We start from the raw sequence: 19,035 nt of genomic DNA, 5'->3' as shown, positions 1-19,035 counted from the left end.
GGTCAGTCAGCCAAAGGGACAGCTAGCCAAACAGACAGTCATTTAAGAAGACAGACAGTCTACCAACCAGCCAACCAGCTTAGTTGCACTTTGAGTGTTTTCAGCTACTGAATCCCTCTTTCACTCTGTAGCCTTATTAGTTTTTCTTTCACAACCTCTATTTGGAAGATGCATGCTTTTAATAAACAAATGGGGTTTGTTTTTTTTTGATAATTATGATTTTGCCACAAAAATCCTTCATACTTACATATGTGTTTGTGTTATTTCATAGCCAGACAGTAAAACACATGCAATGCTTAGGTGTGTGTAACTTTGAAAAATATTTAGAAATGTCATTCTTTAAATATATACCTATATCTTTACTTACAGATGCAGAGGAAAAATCAGAAATCAGACCTTATTTTAGGCATCTAACCAAAAAACACTGTGAAAAAATGTTTACTTCGAAATAATAATAATGGCATCATTCAGGCTGCTGTGAAATACCAACTCATTTCTTGGTTTTCTTGTTATTATTATTATTGTAGGACTCATTTCTGCTGTGCAGTATTTTTATTTGGGAAAATAAAAGCTATTCCAATGACAGAAGTTGCCATAAAAAAGAAAACACAGCTTTCATATTGCAGTGTGTAGTACTCCCTTTACTAACTAGTAATTTGGCTATTATGCGTACTATAATCAAAGCTATGAGACTCAGACTACAGACTGATATACTTGGCTCCATGCTTGGTTGTGTAATGGTGTCTCCTACTTCTCTTTTTCCTCTTAGGGATCATTTTTGATACCCTGTGGAGGGAATGTTATTTATTTATTGCTTGGCAACTTACATATTATGTAATTTGGTAAGTCTAACACATAAATAATGCAATTTAGAAGAATATATTTTGTGATCTCGCACAAATTCATTGAAATTCATTCCACTGACTGAACCCTTCAGAGATCATCTCCTATTTTAACTCGCCTTTACTTGCCATAAGTTCAGACTTTATCAGCCTGGCAGTTCAGTAGTTTTATAATTGCCAACAAAAGTGACTGAAATGGTGAATTCAGAGGACTGGGAGCTGTACTCATGTTACCGTGGCAATGGAGTCCTCTCCATCGCCATGCTCTCCACCAACTCTGTCTCCATGGTTACGTCCTGTCAGGCACTGAGTGGAGGGAGGCAGGGGTTGGTCAGGAATAATAATGGCAAAGAGGCACATGAGGGGGAAAAGTTTAACAATAACACAGAGCACACATTCACTGCCCAAGAATATTTTCTAAACTCTGGACAGAAGACCAGAGAAATTATGAGGAGCTTCAAAAAGTTACTCAGGAGTTCAAAAATGTTACTGTGAAATAAGGTAACACAGACTCATTGTTTTTATTGTATACAGACTGATTGTAGTCTCCTCCCAAAGGCTCAATCTGAGCCAGGAAAAACCCAGATTGAAAAAAAAGTGCTGTGAATCTTTAGGAGAGGTGTAATCAACATTGGAGGAGGGAGGCAAAGGGACAAAAGAGTTGGGAGGGTGGTGAGAAGAAGAGAGGGGCAAATGCTTGAAGTGGAGGCTGAGAAACGAGAGGAGTTTCTGGAAAGTTTGAACAAGAGAAGAATAAAATCATGGGCTAATGGTGGGAGGGAGTATGAAGGTCATCCGGGCTTAGCCGTCGCTCCTACAACCCTCCTGCAGAGACGAACTAGCCGGCACAAGTTTAAGTGTGATTTTCAAGTTAGCCACTCTTAAAAGTTGCAGTTCAGCTTCTTTTTTATTTAATTAACTGCAACAGATAGTACTCTATTAACTTGCCTGTGAAAATAAGGACAATAGAGTCAATGAAACTTTTGAATAAAGAGTTTCATTTAATAGAAAAATAATCATTAAAAGCCAAATCAATATTTTCTCTCTTACATGTAACAAGACAAGTCATCTGGTGATATTCCATTCTTAAGCAGCAGCTTGACATGCTATCATTCATGCACATTTTACCCAGGGTAGATACATTTCTCTTACAGCACATTTTACTGTACACATTTTATACTTCGGTGTCCTTTTGAGGGTATTAAATTTAAAGCATGTGTTTCAATAGAAGAAAAAAATTCTGGTTTATGCAACATTAAGGAATGGATAAGGTAACAGGTTTAGTCTTGTATAGTCAGAATTTGTCACGACAATCAAAAAGTTTAACAAAATATATATAAAAAAAACTAAACAAAACATAATTTTCAAACTTTTAAATCTTATGTTAATCATGTGATTTTATGAATGAAACTTGTGACTAAACTGAATGTCTTTAATGTTCCTTTATGGAGCAATTTGTATAGTTTATGCAATTAAAGTATGATTTTTGGTGACCTGATACACTATCATTTACATTAAAATCAGATTTGACTAATCAGTTGTAGCTAATAGAAGAATATAAACGTAAGCCAACAAAAGCTGGATTTACATTTCCATAAGACTACAGCTGAATCTTTTTCCTAATTTACAGCAGAGCTGTCCTTCTTTAAATCTAAAGGATTTCATTTAAATTTTCCTCTGAAATATTTCAAGTATGCACGATTAATCAACACAATAAACTCACGTGATTTGGTAGCATTTGATCCAAAGTTTGGCTGTAATCGATTAGTGCAAGGAGCACTACATGGAATAAACTTGCATGACGGAGCCTGGAGCTACAATTAACGTCCTCCACCCTCTCAGAATAAACACACAGACGAGTTTGAGGTTCTTTTTTGTTCTTAGAGACTACAGACATGAGACACCAGCAATTCAGTATCATCATTATGTATAAATGACTGTATTTTCTATATTGTCAGTCATTTATCTACTATCACCTTTTGGTCCTGACCCCATCTGGATATGTTTGCAGATTGATGCAATTCAATAGGTGAGAAAAAATATCCCTAAAAAAGTTGTCCCTGCATTTCTTTCTGTTAAGCAGCATAGGCATTATACGGTACTTCCCTTTTTCTGACTTCATCCATCTAGTTTGCAAAATGTAATACTTCAGAATATTATTATCAAAAGTTCAATATTGATAAATCATTTAAAATGACCCTTCATGTGGATGTCCGCTCATCTCCCTTTACACATCTGGAATAGGACAGCTGGTCCAGAAAGAGCACAGAACACACCTGGCTGACCTTACATATTCCATCACAGATGATGCTGTCGTTGTAGCTGACCATGAAGTGGTTAAAATACTTATCAAAGCTTTTTGTCTGCGGCAGCATAAAACTCAGGCCCAGCTGGAGTAAACTTTGCGGCTGCAGGTCAGTCAGTCCAAAAGCCTCAGTCATGATATATTCAAGCGTCCAGTCTGATCTTTGTTTCTCATTGGCTTCCGTCAGATTCAAATAGTACTGCCAGATATCCTTCAGAGAGAGAGAAAGGCACCAAAAAGGGGAGCAAAAGAGAAGAAAGAAGAAAGTCTTTGAGTCTTTTTGAATGCCACAAACAGTTTTTTGTGTGCTGATTGACACTGTGATAAATCATTAAGAAGGACTTCGGCTTCTGTCTTTGAGCAATGAGATAAAAGTTAGAGTAGGTGTTGGAGTGCAGGACTTTTTTAGTTTGACCTAAATTTGTCATCTGCTTTCCAGCTTGAACAGTTTTCATCTTTCTTTTGTATTCCTACACTCTTTCCTTTTAAGTTTTTATGGTTTGATTGTGAAACTCCCCGGGATTTCACTGGTCCCCAAAATAGCAAGTCCTTTTACCAACCGTACCACTGATCTGTCCAACCTGTCACAGCCAATCTGTTAGTTTAAGAGATGTAAAAAATTAATTCATGATTTTTACCACTGCCTTTAGGTGTTCAGCTGATGGTTTCCAGAATATCAGATGGACATTTTGGTTTTTTGCTTTTTATGGTTTACACGATGACTTTTTTAATTCTATGAATGGGAAATGTTATTTCTAGAATACGCAGTGACAGAATATGTGTTTTCATCTGACTGCTGACGGCCTTTTCCTGTTCTCTGTTTTAAAACCTCCAAACTTCTTTGCACATTTATTTAATGACTAGAATTCCAATAAAAAATCTAAGGTCCAAAATGAACATTGGTTGGTCTGCAAATAATGCATATTTGTTGAATTTATGTCAGCAGCATTTCTGGCAGTTGGACTGATGGTGGCCCAGCCCTTCTAAAAGTTTTACCACATCCATCATTACTAAACATTACTAAACCACACTTTCATAGGTTACTAACTGCCATGATTTTGTAATAATGTGCAGAACCATCTTTTATCACGTGGAAATGTCTGAATAAGTCTTTGCTCTTGTTTTATATTTAAACTATTTTAAAAACCGAGGCATTTGCTTAATCTAAACAGTAATAAGATATTGAGTTATGAGCAGATAGTAGGACCAGAGCTCCTTACCAGCATAGTGTAATCCTTGTTATTGTACAAGTACATGCGGAAAGATGGGTTATTGGAGTAGAGCTGCGCAAGATTTTTGATCGGTGTAACAGCCGGTGACACAAACAGAGAATTCACAGGTTGACCTACAGAAAAACACAAAAAAGAAAAACAAAACAAGAAAGTTTAGATGATTCCTTTCCTTAAGGAAGTCAGCAGATTGTCTGTTTTTTCCCCGTTTTATTTAGAGAGGAAGTTTGCTTGCTCACAATTGGTTTGCGATTCATTTTTAAAAATGACAAGTGCTTAAAAAAGAAAAGGTGATACTGCACTTTGAAGAAATATATTAAACTCCATTATTAAAGATACTGATTGATATTTTCTCACACCTTGTTTGTCCAGCAGCACCATGATGCTGTCTCTGTGAGTGTGTCCATAGAAATGTCCCGCAATCACATGACTGTACTTCCTAAAGATGGTGACCAGCCTCTCGTTGTAGTTCTCTCTTATAGCTGTGATGTTTCTGGCAAAAGGCAGGAACCCGACTGGCACATGGCCTATGATGTAAACCTACAGAGGCATATTCAACCACAGACATATTTAACCATCTGGCATCTGTCATATGAATCAATATGGTGATCACTATGATTAATATGACAAAAAAATGTTTGCATCAAAACTTTTAAACCTTTTCAAGATTCTCAGCAGCTTTCTCCAGAGTTTTTTCCAGCCACTCAAACTGCCCCGCAGGGTCTGTCATGTTCTGTGTGACCTTATTGGGACTATAGTAAAGGATCGTATTGAGACTAACAACCCGCAAACCAGGCTTAGCAAGCTGTGAATAGAAACCACCTGCAAAAACAGAACAAGGAACAAATCAAGGCTACACCTAATGTCATGCCACACACTGAGCTTTTGAATGACATGCTTTATGCATGGCTTTGTTCAAATTTTACAGAATCAACTGCACATGCTCACTGCACGGATTGTTTCACAAATCAAACAAAGGTTTGCTTGAGAGAAGTCCGCTACGTTCACATTTTCTAAACAATTAATCAAAAAAACTTGACTGATTCATCATCAAACTTTTACATATGCATGCACCGTGTTGCACTTTACATTAACTTCCTGAATTGCAACACATGCTGCATCAAAAGGTATTCATCAGCACATGCCAAAGGTCAGTGGTTTTCTAACTTCCTCATTTCTTCATGTGGGAACTTTACAGTCCTCTGAATTTTGGGCTGGTATATACCCTGTAGCTACTCATTTAGAAATCAGACTACATTAAATGCACAGCAGTAAGAGTTGAAGCTTTAATATGCAGAGAAAAGTTTTGAATCTGTTGGTCTGACATGTGGTGACTGATGTACCTTGTGAAAGTGTTAGCAGAGCGTCATCATGCAGCCAGAGTTTCCAGGACTGAGCAGCAGCTTTGTAGATGGCATTAGTGGAGGTTGGCATCTGGTCCTAAGAACAATGATGAGCAAAAAATATGCACTGTTATCCCAAAAGTAAGTTATTAAAAATGTGAAATGCCACCTGACATCTCACATATATGTCAGCTGGTATCGCCCACTGTTATTACTGAGGCTATATGCATGTAATTCTTGTGCCACAGTGTTTCTGTTAAATTAAATGGAGCCTTATTGTAAAATAAACCCTTGAAAACTGAAAATACTGATGGATGTTACCCAACCACATAAATGAGTTAAAGCATGCTCATAGTCTGTATAAGAAAACTTCCCTCATTTACTTCTGCAAAAAAATGGGAGCATAAACTAAAATGCTTCATACAGCAACTCATTTTTAAGTTACACTTTCATTTTATCCCAGAACTTGATGCATCAGGCAAACATTAGTGGAGCAAACACCATCGCTGCTCTCCGAGTAAAGCTTGAGATACTGCTTGCTGTCTACTTGTATAAAGTCACCTGAGGCCAGTAGTCATGATTTCCAACTGCAGGGTAGACTGTCAGATTGGGGAAGTGCTGTCTGATGGTCTGGGTCATGTTACTGATGACCTGGATGACTATGTCTGTAGAGAGCTCATCTGGAGGGACGTGAGGTGGGCTGTCACTGAAAGGGGAAAATAAAATCCAGTCATTTCACTTTATTTGCAGTGAAATGCAGACAAAGTAAAATAAGACCTCTAGACACATGGTGATCCCAACATGTGTTTGCTTAAATTATCTGAATGAATGGTGATCAACTTTTGCTTTTTTAACTATTAAAAATGCTACTTAAAAAAAATACAGAGCAACTGAATGATCAGTCATGATAGCAGAATATTTAAAAACGACATCGGGTCATTGATTTACTACTGATTTAGCCTTAATCTACTGTCTACTGAGGTTATCTATTTCTAATTGTGCAGTTTTCCTGACAGCAGTGACCAAACTATGATATTAGAACCCCTCAAAAAAGAAAAAGGTGGAGAAAACAATTCAGTATTTGTCTGCTATTAGAAAACAACATGGTTTGTCTTGTTTTGGCTTATTACAATAAAATGCTTCAGCAGTAAAGATTAAAATGTAAAAATGTAAAAATGTAAGAACAGTAACTGCAGTGAGTTAAAGTCACTGGGAGCAGCTCAGTCATCATTTCGTCAGCAGAAATCTGGAAAACCCACCGACTTCCTAACAGCACTGTATTCCCTCTACGTAACATTTTAAATTGTTCCAAACATGCTTGGCTTGTACAATATTGCAAACATATTGTAAATTCCTCTGTACAATGGATTTCCCCATTAAGTGAAATGGCAAACTTGCGCTGCAAAGCCCAATAACAACAGCATAAAGCACAAATCTGCTTGCACAGTAACTTAATCCTCCACCCCAGGGAGTCTTTTTCAAGTTTTAAGTGCCAAGCCGTTCTCTTAAGCATGTATAATAAGCCTTTGAATTCCTGGCTTAGCTGATTAGCTGCAGATTATTAAAAAGGTGCATGGGTGCAATTCTGCTGAGACTGACGCTTACAACTACGCTTACATATCCTGTGTCACTATTGCAGTGTAGTGAACATTGGTTCACTCTAGTTAGTTTAACCTCTTATAAAGCATGCAGAGCTCCCTTTAATGCTACTTTTCACAGTGAGTAGATAACGTCTGCTCATCTCTCAGTCCTGGAGCTTCAGTGCTTGACTGGGATTGCATGATTTTATTCAGCACTATTAAATATAGTAGGCACTCTGAAATAAGTGCACTTACTTATTTATTCATGAGAAAATAAAATTGTAAGATTCAGCATTTTAGCTCAAGTGACAATCAAACTTCATTAAACAGCTGTGAAAAAGTAATTGCCATGTTCCTGTTTTCACACCCGAAAACTCTCCAATACACCTGAATTAAAACAATTCTGCAAAGAGGGGTGGGCCAAAATTCCTCCCCTGTGATGTAAAAGGCTTATTGCCACTTATGACAAACGACTGACTGCAGTTCTTGCAGTCAATCGTTTGTCATATACTTATACTTGTCCTTATAGACCATCTTTGTTTCCCTTAATAAATGAAATCATCATTTAAAAACTGCATTTTGTGTTTACTCAGGTTATTTCCGTCTAATGTGACAAATGTGCCAAAAATAAAATCAGGAAGAGGGCAAACACTTTTCACAGCACTCTATACTGATCACGTGATGGATGAGGCCCATCTTGTACTAACAAAAAAAAGTCCACGAAAGAAACAAATTGTGGGTTTTTCCTAATGAAATGTGAGCCAGATAATATCTCAGGAAGTGATACTTTTCTTGCTGAAACGCATGAAGGCATCTATGGTTGGTGTATTTCTTACAGGAAAACTTGTGACATTGGAAATTCTGAACTAATCACAAACATTATGTCACCTCTTTAACTCTCCAAACCACCACCAGGTACTTGTGACAAGTCGAAGAAGATTAAAAAAACTCTCAACTTAATCATTACTGTATTAATTGTGATGATGTGCAACTTAGCATGACGTGACTTTAGAGAAAAAAAGACAAACAGATCTCAGCAGAAAGTTTATCAAATTTAGCCTCCCACACCTGTAGCAAGAACTAACTGATATAAACACTGATATGATTTTTATGATATCAATAAAAACACATCTTTTTATAATTGCATTTTGTTAACTGTTGTCTGTTTTGTTTTATGCTTTGTTATCCTTGTGTGAAGCACTTTATGATCTTTTATCTAGAAAGGTGCTATATTAATAAAGTTTTACTTACTTACTTACTAATACTATTATCAATCTTATCTAATAGTTCTGACTCTTTTTAACTAATTTCTATATATATTTGGGACAGGAAAAAGGCCTCAGCAGGTTGGCAGAAAAAATGCTTGTACATGGCTGAGTTGTGCAAAAGGGTTTACTGTCACGAATTTGTCACTGTTTTGCAATGTGTCATAAAAACATCTCAGGATTGAGGAACAGGACTGATAATCGACTGTGCTGACTGGAACAATATGGAACTAGTGGTTAAACTGGAAATGCTTCCTGTAACCTCAAGCTACTAACTATATAAGAGGTGAGGACTAACTTATTGTTAAGAACATGTAGTTCTAACATGACACCACCGCTTTTTGTCGGGGTTTCCGAAGCTGTGGCTTTAAACAAGTTTTTTCACAAACTGAATGTTTTAAATGTATAATTACATGAAACTCAGTATGTGTGCGCACGCTGCAAACTGAATATATCAATGTTGATACACTGGTTGATTTTGATGAATAAACAGACTGCAGTAACGCTCTAAAATTCACATTATACAATTATAGAAAGATTTCTATATAAATATAATCAAATATATTTTTCACTGAGAAGAGTCTGAGTTTCCATAAAGAGAGTACTGAAGCTAAAAAAATGTCTTTGGTTTTGCGGGTATTCGAAAATGAATCAAGATATGGGATGAACAGAAATCTTGAATTGGTAATGGCACTATATACACAAGCTGGTACAACATCTGAGAAAGATAATATGGGTCATATAAAATTGTGATCTACCTCAAATGTCTTTGTTTTTACTATGATAAATATAACAGTAAAACATTTCTTCTAACAAACATCCTCAATCTTTTCGCCCAAAAAGTACAGATCACATACAGTGGCTTGCAAAAGTATTCAGTATGTGAACTTTCCCACATTTTGTCACATTACAGCCACAAACATGAATCAATTTTATTGGAATTCCACATGAAAAACCAATACAAAGTGGTGTACACGTGAGAAGTGGAACGAAAATCATACATGATTCCAAACATTTATTACAAATAAATAACTGCAAAGTGGGGTGTGCGTAATTATTCAGCCCCCTTTGGTCTGAGTGCAGTCAGTTGCCCATAGACATTGCCTGATGAGTGCTAATGACTAAATAGAGTGCACCTGTGTGTAATCTAATGTCAGTACAAATACAGCTGCTCTGTGACGGCCTCAGAGGTTGTCTAAGAGAATATTAGGAGCAACAACACCATGAAGTCCAAAGAACACACCAGACAGGTCAGGGATAAAGTTATTGAGAAATTTAAAGCAGGTTTAGGCTACAAAAATATTTCCCAAGCCTTGAACATCCCACGGAGCACTGTTCAAGCGATCATTCAGAAATGGAAGGAGTATGGCACAACTGTAAACCTACCAAGACAAGGCCGTCCACCTAAACTCACAGGCCGAACAAGGAGAGCGCTGATCAGAAATGCAGCCAAGAGGCCCATGGTGACTCTGGACGAGCTGCAGAGATCTACAGCTCAGGTGGGGGAATCTGTCCATAGGACAACTATTAGTCGTGCACTGCACAAAGTTGGCCTTTATGGAAGAGTGGCAAGAAGAAAGCCATTGTTAAAAGAAAACCATAAGAAGTCCCGTTTGCAGTTTGCCACAAGCCATGTGGGGGACACAGCAAACATGTGGAAGAAGGTACTCTGGTCAGATGAGACCAAAATGGAACTTATTGGCCAAAATGCTATGTGTGGCAGAAAACTAACACTGCACATCACTCTGAACACACCATCCCCACTGTCAAATATGGTGGTGGCAGCATCATGCTCTGGGGGCGCTTCTCTTCAGCAGGGACAGGGAAGCTGGTCAGAGTTGATGGGAAGATGGATGGAGCCAAATACAGGGCCATCTTGGAAGAAAACCTCTTGGAGTCTGCAAAAGACTTGAGACTGGGGCGGAGGTTCACCTTCCAGCAGGACAACGACCCTAAACATAAAGCCAGGGCAACAATGGAATGGTTTAAAACAAAACATATCCATGTGTTAGAATGGCCCAGTCAAAGTCCAGATCTAAATCCAATCGAGAATCTGTGGCAAGATCTGAAAACTGCTGTTCACAAACGCTGTCCATCTAATCTGACTGAGCTGGAGCTGTTTTGCAAAGAAGAATGGGCAAGGATTTCAGTCTCTAGATGTGCAAAGCTGGTAGAGACATACCCTAAAAGACTGGCAGCTGTAAGTGCAGCAAAAGGTGGTTCTACAAAGTATTGACTCAGGGGGCTGAATAATTACGCACACCCCACTTTGCAGTTATTTATTTGTAAAAAATGTTTGGAATCATGTAGTATTTTCGTTCCACTTCTCACGTGTACACCACTTTGTATTGGTCTTTCACGTGGAATTCCAATAAAACTGATTCATGTTTGTGGCTGTAATGTGACAAAATGTGGAAAAAGTTCAAGGGGGCAGAATACTTTTGCAAGCCACTGTACTTTCACAGAGAAGTACATGACTACTACTGCACTGTAGGATGAGGATGTGAAACCAATCCAAAACCACTTCTATGGTTTCTATAATCTGTAAATCACAAATGTGGAAAAACATGAATGTGTTAACCCACAATTTGCATGAAGGCAACACAGCAAAGCCTTTTAAAGCTAAAATAAAGGCTCTCTCCCTCATCAGAGTACCAACCCGGTCCAAATGATGAAGTCCTCTGGCTGTGTGAGCGATGCCATGTTAGTGAAGGCGGACTCAATAAGGCGGAAAGGTGAGTCGCACAGGAAGTCTCCATACAGGCCGGGATTGGTGGCAGGGACTCCTTTGGAGGAGTAACAAACCTTCTTGGGGTCTGGGGTCAGGTGGTAGGAGGGGTCCAGGTGGAGGTCTGTGATGTGCCAAAACCTCCCTGGACAGATGAAGTGATGGTGAATGACAAAAATAGAAATAAGAATGGAACCAAATTAAAAAATCAGTTTGATTTTTAAAGTAATTTTATTTATTTATTTTTTAATGAAAATGTAAATGTAAAACGCAAAAAATAATTTAAACCACTTGATTTAAATGAGAAAAATATAATAAGAATATCCAATATTAGAATTACTGACTAACATTTCTTTTCCTGTCAGTGTCTATTTTATTTTGATTTGTAAGCTCAATGTATCTGAGGTCATAGGTACTTATATATACTGTATATTAACTTAATAGCAGTCTTCAATTGTAAAGTTTTCACCAAATATATATAATATATAACTTTAACTGCAAATGTTCACCCTAAATTCAAACCTACTATGTCTTGTGTCTAAATGAAAGGTAAGAAAATTCCCACCTTTATAGTTCATGTTTTCTATTTTGTTGCATGAATTCTATCAGAAAAAGAAAGCTGTGCGTTGCACAGTTCAGGTGATATAAGTTTTTGAGTCCCTGGGAAGTAACACAAGATATAAATAGTGCAAAGCCGCTAACGGTGGAGGTTTCGGTGCTCTCGCTCACCTGTGCTCGCCAGGTAACGTCTTCCAGTCGGTGCCGCTGTAAGCGGAGCCGCGCTGTAACACAGCAGCAGAAAACACAAACGCTCCAACATGTTCACAGCGTTAAAACCGACGGCACCGGGAAACACATAGCTTATATACACTTCAAGCTAGCTGTCAGTGATATTACTGCCCCTATCCCGAAGTAAACAGGAAGCAAAGCGAGTCACGTGACTTCCGTGTTTTGAGACGCAGGGGAAGGAACTTGTGAAAATGAAAGTCGAGTTCCTGCAGGATTTGTGCTTGTAAAGATATGTAAGTACATTTACTACAAAGATGAAAAGCGTATAAAATATTAAACATTTAGGCTAACTATACAAAAACTCATAAAAAAGTCATAAAACTGACCTTACAATAATAGCTAAAGTATTATCTATAATAGCCTGTCTAACCTCTGCAGGATGTAGACTAATTCTTTTTTATGGTTCGTGTAACCTGGATCTAGAGAACAGTACATTTAATTAGATTTTCCGATGCACTTTTCTTATTTTATGATGTGATATTGCTGCTTTGGCCTTATTTAACAAGTTAGATTCTACTAGTATTAATCACGTATCGATTTTCTTTTTCGATTATTTGTTAATTTCATGATTTCCATTATTATGCTTTCTATTAATACACTACATGTGTAACATAAGAATGTCAAAGCTTATAGGCAGCAGACAAGAAAAAGAAAGATAAAATAAAGAGGTGGTGTTGGGGGTGTGGGGGGGTATAAAATAGGAGAGAGTATATAATAAACGGATGGAGCGCAAGTACAAATAAAAAGTATTGAATCACAAACTGCTGCACCAGTACTAGAATGAATAAGACCAGGAGGTAGAGGACTACCCGTAGAAGAAAAAAGCCAACAACTGGCCCGGTGACAACCCTTATTCTCCACACTCAACTACAGGGTGCGGAAAAGTAGGTTTGGGGTCCACAATGACAACACCTTGGAACATCACCTTACCCAAAGCCAGGACCCACTGTCCCCAGCACAAAGGGTTGTCTAAAGCATACATATGACTCCTAAATTTTAGGGTCCATCTGCACATTGTATGCAGACACCAGTATTCCACTCAATCAACAACAGTCACAGAAAAAATGGGCAAGACAAATTGGTCTGAGTCTGATTCAAGTCTTCTTTGATGTTACAGCCATGTACAAACATATAATATGGAAGGTCATCAAACAGCTGTTTTGTTAGAATAATTAAACCCCCCACTTGTCTCTGCATGTTCGCAGTGATGCCTTTCATCTATAAAGTATAATCTGTACTATCAAGCTTTTTCTTTTTTTTCTTACCTGTAGCAACTTTAAATCATTCAATCAATTCACTCATTCTGTGTAAGTGAGTAAACATTAACCTCACATAATTAATATAAATAAATAAAATTTAGTTATACTTGTATAATTTGCTCCCAGCATTGTGAGTTACAGGATATCGCTTTTTTGGATTTAAAGGTCAGTTATTCCAAAATAACCACACAGCACGTCTTCAAATTTCCCCTAAGTGATATCTGTTTTGCATACTTTTTTTGTCTCTATCAACTCCCACCAGGGATGTGTCTATGAATAATCTCTAACTGTGTCTGTGTTCACTGCTGAATGTACAGTTTGTGTTCAGAAGTTATTTCCTGAATACCTGAATGGTGCACCAGGTGGGATTTAATCACAGTCGTAAACCGAATTAAGATCTAATACATTATGATAGAAATATTGATTTCTTTCATAGAAATGCTTCTACCACTAGAATTATCTCTCTCTCTCTCTCTCTCTTTATTTTGCTCTACATAGAGATGTTCCTGTGAACAGATTAAACAAAGACTATTTCTTTCTTTTAAAGTAGTTCAGTGAACACTGATTACCTTGATTCACTGATTCAGAGTAGGAGGAGAAGAACAATTGCTGGAAAGACTGACTGCTCTTGAATACCTAAAAATACTTGGTAGTTAAAACCATGACAGCTAAGTGAATCAAATATGTGCTCACATCTAAAGCATGGATCGAAGTTGTCTGAGAGATTAATGTTATCATGGCCCTGGGTCTTCGATCCAGTGTTTTGAGTTTTTGCTGTGGACTAATGATTCATGGTTTTGAATTTAAGGAATAAGTATGTTCAAGTTCCATATTATTTAGTCTAGAGTTTAGTATTTCTAGTGCCTCTGAGGTTTGGTTATCTATATTTCTAGTTGTCGTGTCCGGTCTCCCTGTTTGTTTTGTCAAGTTTGTATGTCTTAGTCATGGTTTCTTTGTTAGTCACTTCCTGTTTTAATTCGATAGTCTATTATCTTGTGTACATTATGTTGACTTTCGCTTTGCCTGTCTCTCAGATTCTGTTCAGCTGTTCACTTTAACACCATATCATTACATCAATTCAATTCAATAAAACTTTATTGATCCTGAAGGTTGACCCCGAAGGAAATTGGGTAAGAGGCAAGAGGCAAATATTAAATTCTTTTTTTTTCCCTTTTTTTATTTTGTATTTCCACACAGGGTTGCAAAGATGATCCATCCATCATGACAGAAATGTATTCATATAAAAAAACTTAAAAAATTGGTGCAGCTTGCAGCTTGCTTTTACATATGGAGGAGAATGAAGTGCAAAGAGAAGCATACAGTCAACAATATTTATAAACCCATCACTTCTTGGCCAGTTTTGGGAGGCTGTCACTCAGAGCACTCATGCCTTCTCATAGGTACGCACTGCGTGGATGTCTTCGAAGGTCAGATTCTGCACAGGAGAGAGGACAGACAGCATGGTTCTCAAGTTTACTTAATTAAATATATATATAAAAGAATCCTCATCTGCTTAATCAGCAAGTCATCATATAATTGTTGTAAGAATTTTCCAGACCAATTGTAAATCAGTCTTGGTTGGGATTATCACCTCATCTGCTGCATAAAATCATCAAAATCAATTTTATGTTGTTACAAAGCTTATTAGGCTCAGAAAGCAACTGACAGTCATTTAATTCAAGGAATTGCATTATTAAAAAACATGTTCTTAGTCTGTCTCCAAAAGTGCACCCAAAAAGTATAGAAAGTCTATATACTGCAAATGTTCACACACACACACACACACACACACACATATGTATATATATATATATATATATATATATATATATACAGTTGTCTTACCATGACCAGCTTGTCGTCCTTGATTTCTCTGACAAACTTGGTCTCTTTGCCGTCCCACTTCTGGACGTGGACCAGCTTGTCCCCCTCCAGAGTCACTGTGGACTGAAAAGAAGAAAAGAAGGGAATGGATTTCACATGAGAAGTGGAGAAATAACACATGAAAATGCAGCCAAGTGTTGGCCTGTTTCCAGAGATGCCACAATGTCAGCTGTAGCCACTGACTCATGAACTGAAACAAAAAACACAATCTGACAAAAGTAGTTTTGTACCTATAATCAGTTTTTATCTCTAATTTCCTTTAAACATTTGGAGAAAATACTATAGAAAATTATACTTTGTGCAACAATGGGGACAATTTATAAATGATTTGAAGAAATATCTAATTAAAAGTCCAGTTAAAACTTGAACCCAACCAGTTACACGAGTGTAAAATGATTGATTTTGCCTTTAATCACCATAGTGAACATAAACTTTGGATTTTGCTTTCTTGTACTTTGACATATATATATATTTTTATGTATAACCAGACCACAATCAAAGGCTGTAAATCTTTCTGTTATTCATTCATTGTCAACTTACTTTGCAGTTTCTGTCATCAGCAGTGGTTTCATCAAACTCCTCTCCCAGCTTGAAGGAGATCTCTGTGTTCTTGAAGGTGCTCTGGGTGCGGATCACCACCTTGTCTCCCTCCTGGCTGATGATTACAGTTGGCTTAGTCACATTACCAACCTGCCTGGTGGCAAAGCCAACACCTAAGTAAAGGACAGGGGTGATAATATATCTGGGTTACAAGAAGCTCCTTCATCTCTTTTTGATCACAAAACTTTTTTGTGCAAAAGAATATTGCATTTGTGAATTTAAAAAGAAAGAAAAAAGAAAGTTTGTTACTTACCAAGTCCTTTCATATACTCATCAAAATTCTCACTTTCAATCAGTTTCCAAGTGGCACAGAAGGTGTCGACCATGGTGAAGGTTTGCAGAGAGGCAAAGTTATCTCCAAAGCACACTGAGCAAGCTGCAGCTTCTGCAGGTTTACCCCCCTTATGTTATTTTATAGCTTCTTATTATTATGCATGCAGGTGGGTGTCACCAGGCATCCTATTGGCTCAGGAGATTTTCACTGGGTTGTGATTGGATACTTGAATTGGGTCATATTCTTGACAAGAGTAAGAAAAAAAGAAAGCTAAATGTGTCCATTTATATGCTTGATGATGTAATTACTCTCATTCAGGGATGCCAGTGGGTTTGGGGATAGGAATCATTGCCATATGTCAACCTAAGGAATTTTACATTTAAAAGTAATGGAGTAAAGAATAATTTTGCAATTATATTTCATCAAAAATAAGGCAAAATTAATGACTATAGCTTGCAATCTGTGTTTTAAAAACTGAGATTAATACAGTGTTCAGAGGTTTTAGAGAACGAGCTACTTGTCTATGAGGTTCATGAGTTAACCCATACTCAGGGGCGGTCCGAGCCTGTTTGGTGTCCTCGGCGAACACTTCCCCCCAACCCCCGGACACACACTCACACACATCAAACATATTAAGGATTGTACATTAAAATATTTTATTGTGAAAACTGTTTAACCAAATAAATATTTTATATAGTGAGAGAGAGAGAGAGTATGCAAGTCACTAGCAAACAGTCATTATAAATCGTCACACACTGAGAATAGCAGACAAATCAACAATACAACTCTTCCAATTAATGGCTAATATTGTGCTGAAAACAGTCCAAAAGATTCAATAAGCCACATCAGTCTCTACTGTCTGTCTGCTGTTTACTATCATAGCCAAGTGGCTAACAAAGGTAAACAGAAGTTTTCCCAATCCCTACTAATAAATGTTATCTTGTTTCAGGATACATAATACCTGCCATTATCCAAAGACACATCTGCTTACCTGTATCTTTTTGCTCATTTCTCCTCTTCTTTTCTCTTTTTTTCTAAACCGAGGACCTGATGGCTTTGACCTTTTCTTGTCCATCTTCCATCAGTAATTTTGCACTCCAGTATCAACACCCAACCCCACAACATAGACTAATAGACCTACATCTTAGTGCACAGATTTGGGTTGTATAGAGTTTTTTTTCTGGGATTTCACACAACCCAGGAAAAATAATTAATACATAATGGACTTGGATTGACAATATTATGAATGAAATGTGCTTTATTTGGAAGCCGCACGCCCCCTCCCCTTTCGACAGGTGATGTGATGCTCCAAGGGCCCTCGTGCTCACTTTTAGCTTATATGTGTGTGATAAAATTTAGAAAACACATCGGTGCAAATTATAAATCTATATGACAATGTCTTCAGTTTTTGTGTTTGTTGTAGGGCTTTCAACGTTAATGCCTTAACGACATCATCACGATTAACGTGATAAAATTTTTTAACGCAATCAACCCATCTGGAGCGCAGAATGGACAAACTTTGGACAAACTGCCCAAAATGCGTTGACATTTCAGGGATTTTGAGTCATTTTGTGCTCCAGATGGATTAATTGCATTAATTTTTTTTTAAATTGTGTTAATCATGATGACGGCGTTACTATTGAAAGCCCTGTTTGTTTTTATTTATTTATTTAGTTTTTTATTTGCTTATTAGGTACCACTCCAACCAGCCAGAAAATCCCCCGCCGTCCCGCCCCTCTCCTCCCCATGCACCAGGCTGCAGGCGCACCTCGTTAATGAAGGGCGCCCTTACTCCCCGCAAATGGTCAATAGAAAACCATTCGGTGCCTGTTCAATTCCTAAAATGCACTGGCATGATGTCGGGCAGCGTGGGTGCTAGGAACTTTTTTTTGTCGATGCCATGATGCCGCCCCTATCACGATGCTGCCCTGGGCAACTGCCCATGTCGCCCATATCAAAACTGCCACTGCCCATTCTTATATTTCTTTTACTTCATTTCATCTTCTGTTAGTCTTGTGGTACAGACAGAACTCTTCATGTCTGGAATGTTTCCTGTAGAGACGCGTCAGTGAAGCAGAATCACTTTATTTGACAGCCTTTTGTCCTTAACTGCATTAATGACCCCCACAGCTACAATGTCTTCATGCTCAACACACACACTAATTACTGTGACTGAATCCCTATGTGTGTATGTGAGACAGTGTGTGTGTAACTTTCTCAAACTGTAAAAATGATGGTCTCGCATCAGATTCAAGATTTGCACCGCACCAAGTTTTCAGTTACATAAAGCAAACTGTGACTTCTTTTCACAAGTTATGGTTAACAATGATCCCAGTCATGAAGGATTTATAAAGACAAATAGTCTCTTCTAATGTTGTCCAGTTCACACATCTGTTGTTAAGATATTTCTACAGTATGTTGTGTTTTACATATCAGATATGAAAAATGCTAATTTTCTCACTTTGTTTAATTATTTCAGTTTCATCATCTGAATTGTAAACTTAAAAATCCACAAACTGGAAATCTTGCTATCCAAGAAAACAAACACAGTACAGTCAGTACTTTTATCATTGCAGTAAAATGAGAAGGATACATGAATAATGCTGGAACTATCCTGCTTGTTTACTGGAAAGTATATTATCCACAAAATACAGCTGAAGAAACTTTATTTTATTTTGATTTCTTTCCACTATCTCTGAAGACTGTCTGCTGCCACTCTGTGGTAAGATATAGAGTAGCAGTACAGAAATTTATATTGTTTAAGCTCAGCTTTGCATATGTAGTTTTTCTTAAGAATAAATGTAATACTGTTGTGCTGCATTACAATGACATGTCCTCCACAGTTTTAAAACTAAAATAGCTGCGTTTGGAAAGTTGCAGGAACATTTCAATAGTTAATAGTTACTACTTGTTGCCCCTGATCTCTGCAGTGGACGT

The 19,035-nt window shown here is 37.5% G+C and overlaps 2 protein-coding genes across 2 annotated transcripts; both read right to left on the bottom strand.

Moving 5' to 3' along the window:
* Nucleotides 1-1,820: 1,820 nt before the first annotated feature.
* Nucleotides 1,821-12,453, bottom strand: smpdl3a (sphingomyelin phosphodiesterase acid like 3A). The gene is made up of 8 exons (XM_003458341.5): nt 12,022-12,453; nt 11,224-11,437; nt 6,281-6,425; nt 5,720-5,816; nt 5,035-5,198; nt 4,736-4,916; nt 4,368-4,492; nt 1,821-3,358 (listed from the first exon to the last, which is right to left on the bottom strand). Exons 1-8 carry the CDS (start codon nt 12,110-12,112, stop codon nt 3,044-3,046), a joined length of 1,332 nt encoding a protein of 443 aa, XP_003458389.1. The 5' UTR covers nt 12,113-12,453; the 3' UTR covers nt 1,821-3,043.
* Nucleotides 12,454-14,491: 2,038 nt separating this feature from the next.
* On the bottom strand, nt 14,492-16,238 carry LOC100704475 (fatty acid-binding protein, brain). The gene is made up of 4 exons (XM_003458335.5): nt 16,078-16,238; nt 15,765-15,937; nt 15,186-15,287; nt 14,492-14,775 (listed from the first exon to the last, which is right to left on the bottom strand). Exons 1-4 carry the CDS (start codon nt 16,148-16,150, stop codon nt 14,725-14,727), a joined length of 399 nt encoding a protein of 132 aa, XP_003458383.1. The 5' UTR covers nt 16,151-16,238; the 3' UTR covers nt 14,492-14,724.
* Between the last annotated feature and the right edge of the window lie 2,797 nt (nt 16,239-19,035).

The sequence above is a fragment of the Oreochromis niloticus genome, linkage group LG15, assembly GCF_001858045.2.
Source record: "Oreochromis niloticus isolate F11D_XX linkage group LG15, O_niloticus_UMD_NMBU, whole genome shotgun sequence".
In the NCBI taxonomy this organism is placed as follows: Eukaryota; Metazoa; Chordata; class Actinopteri; order Cichliformes; family Cichlidae; genus Oreochromis; species Oreochromis niloticus.
This window is presented reverse-complemented; position numbering and strand designations above follow the sequence as displayed.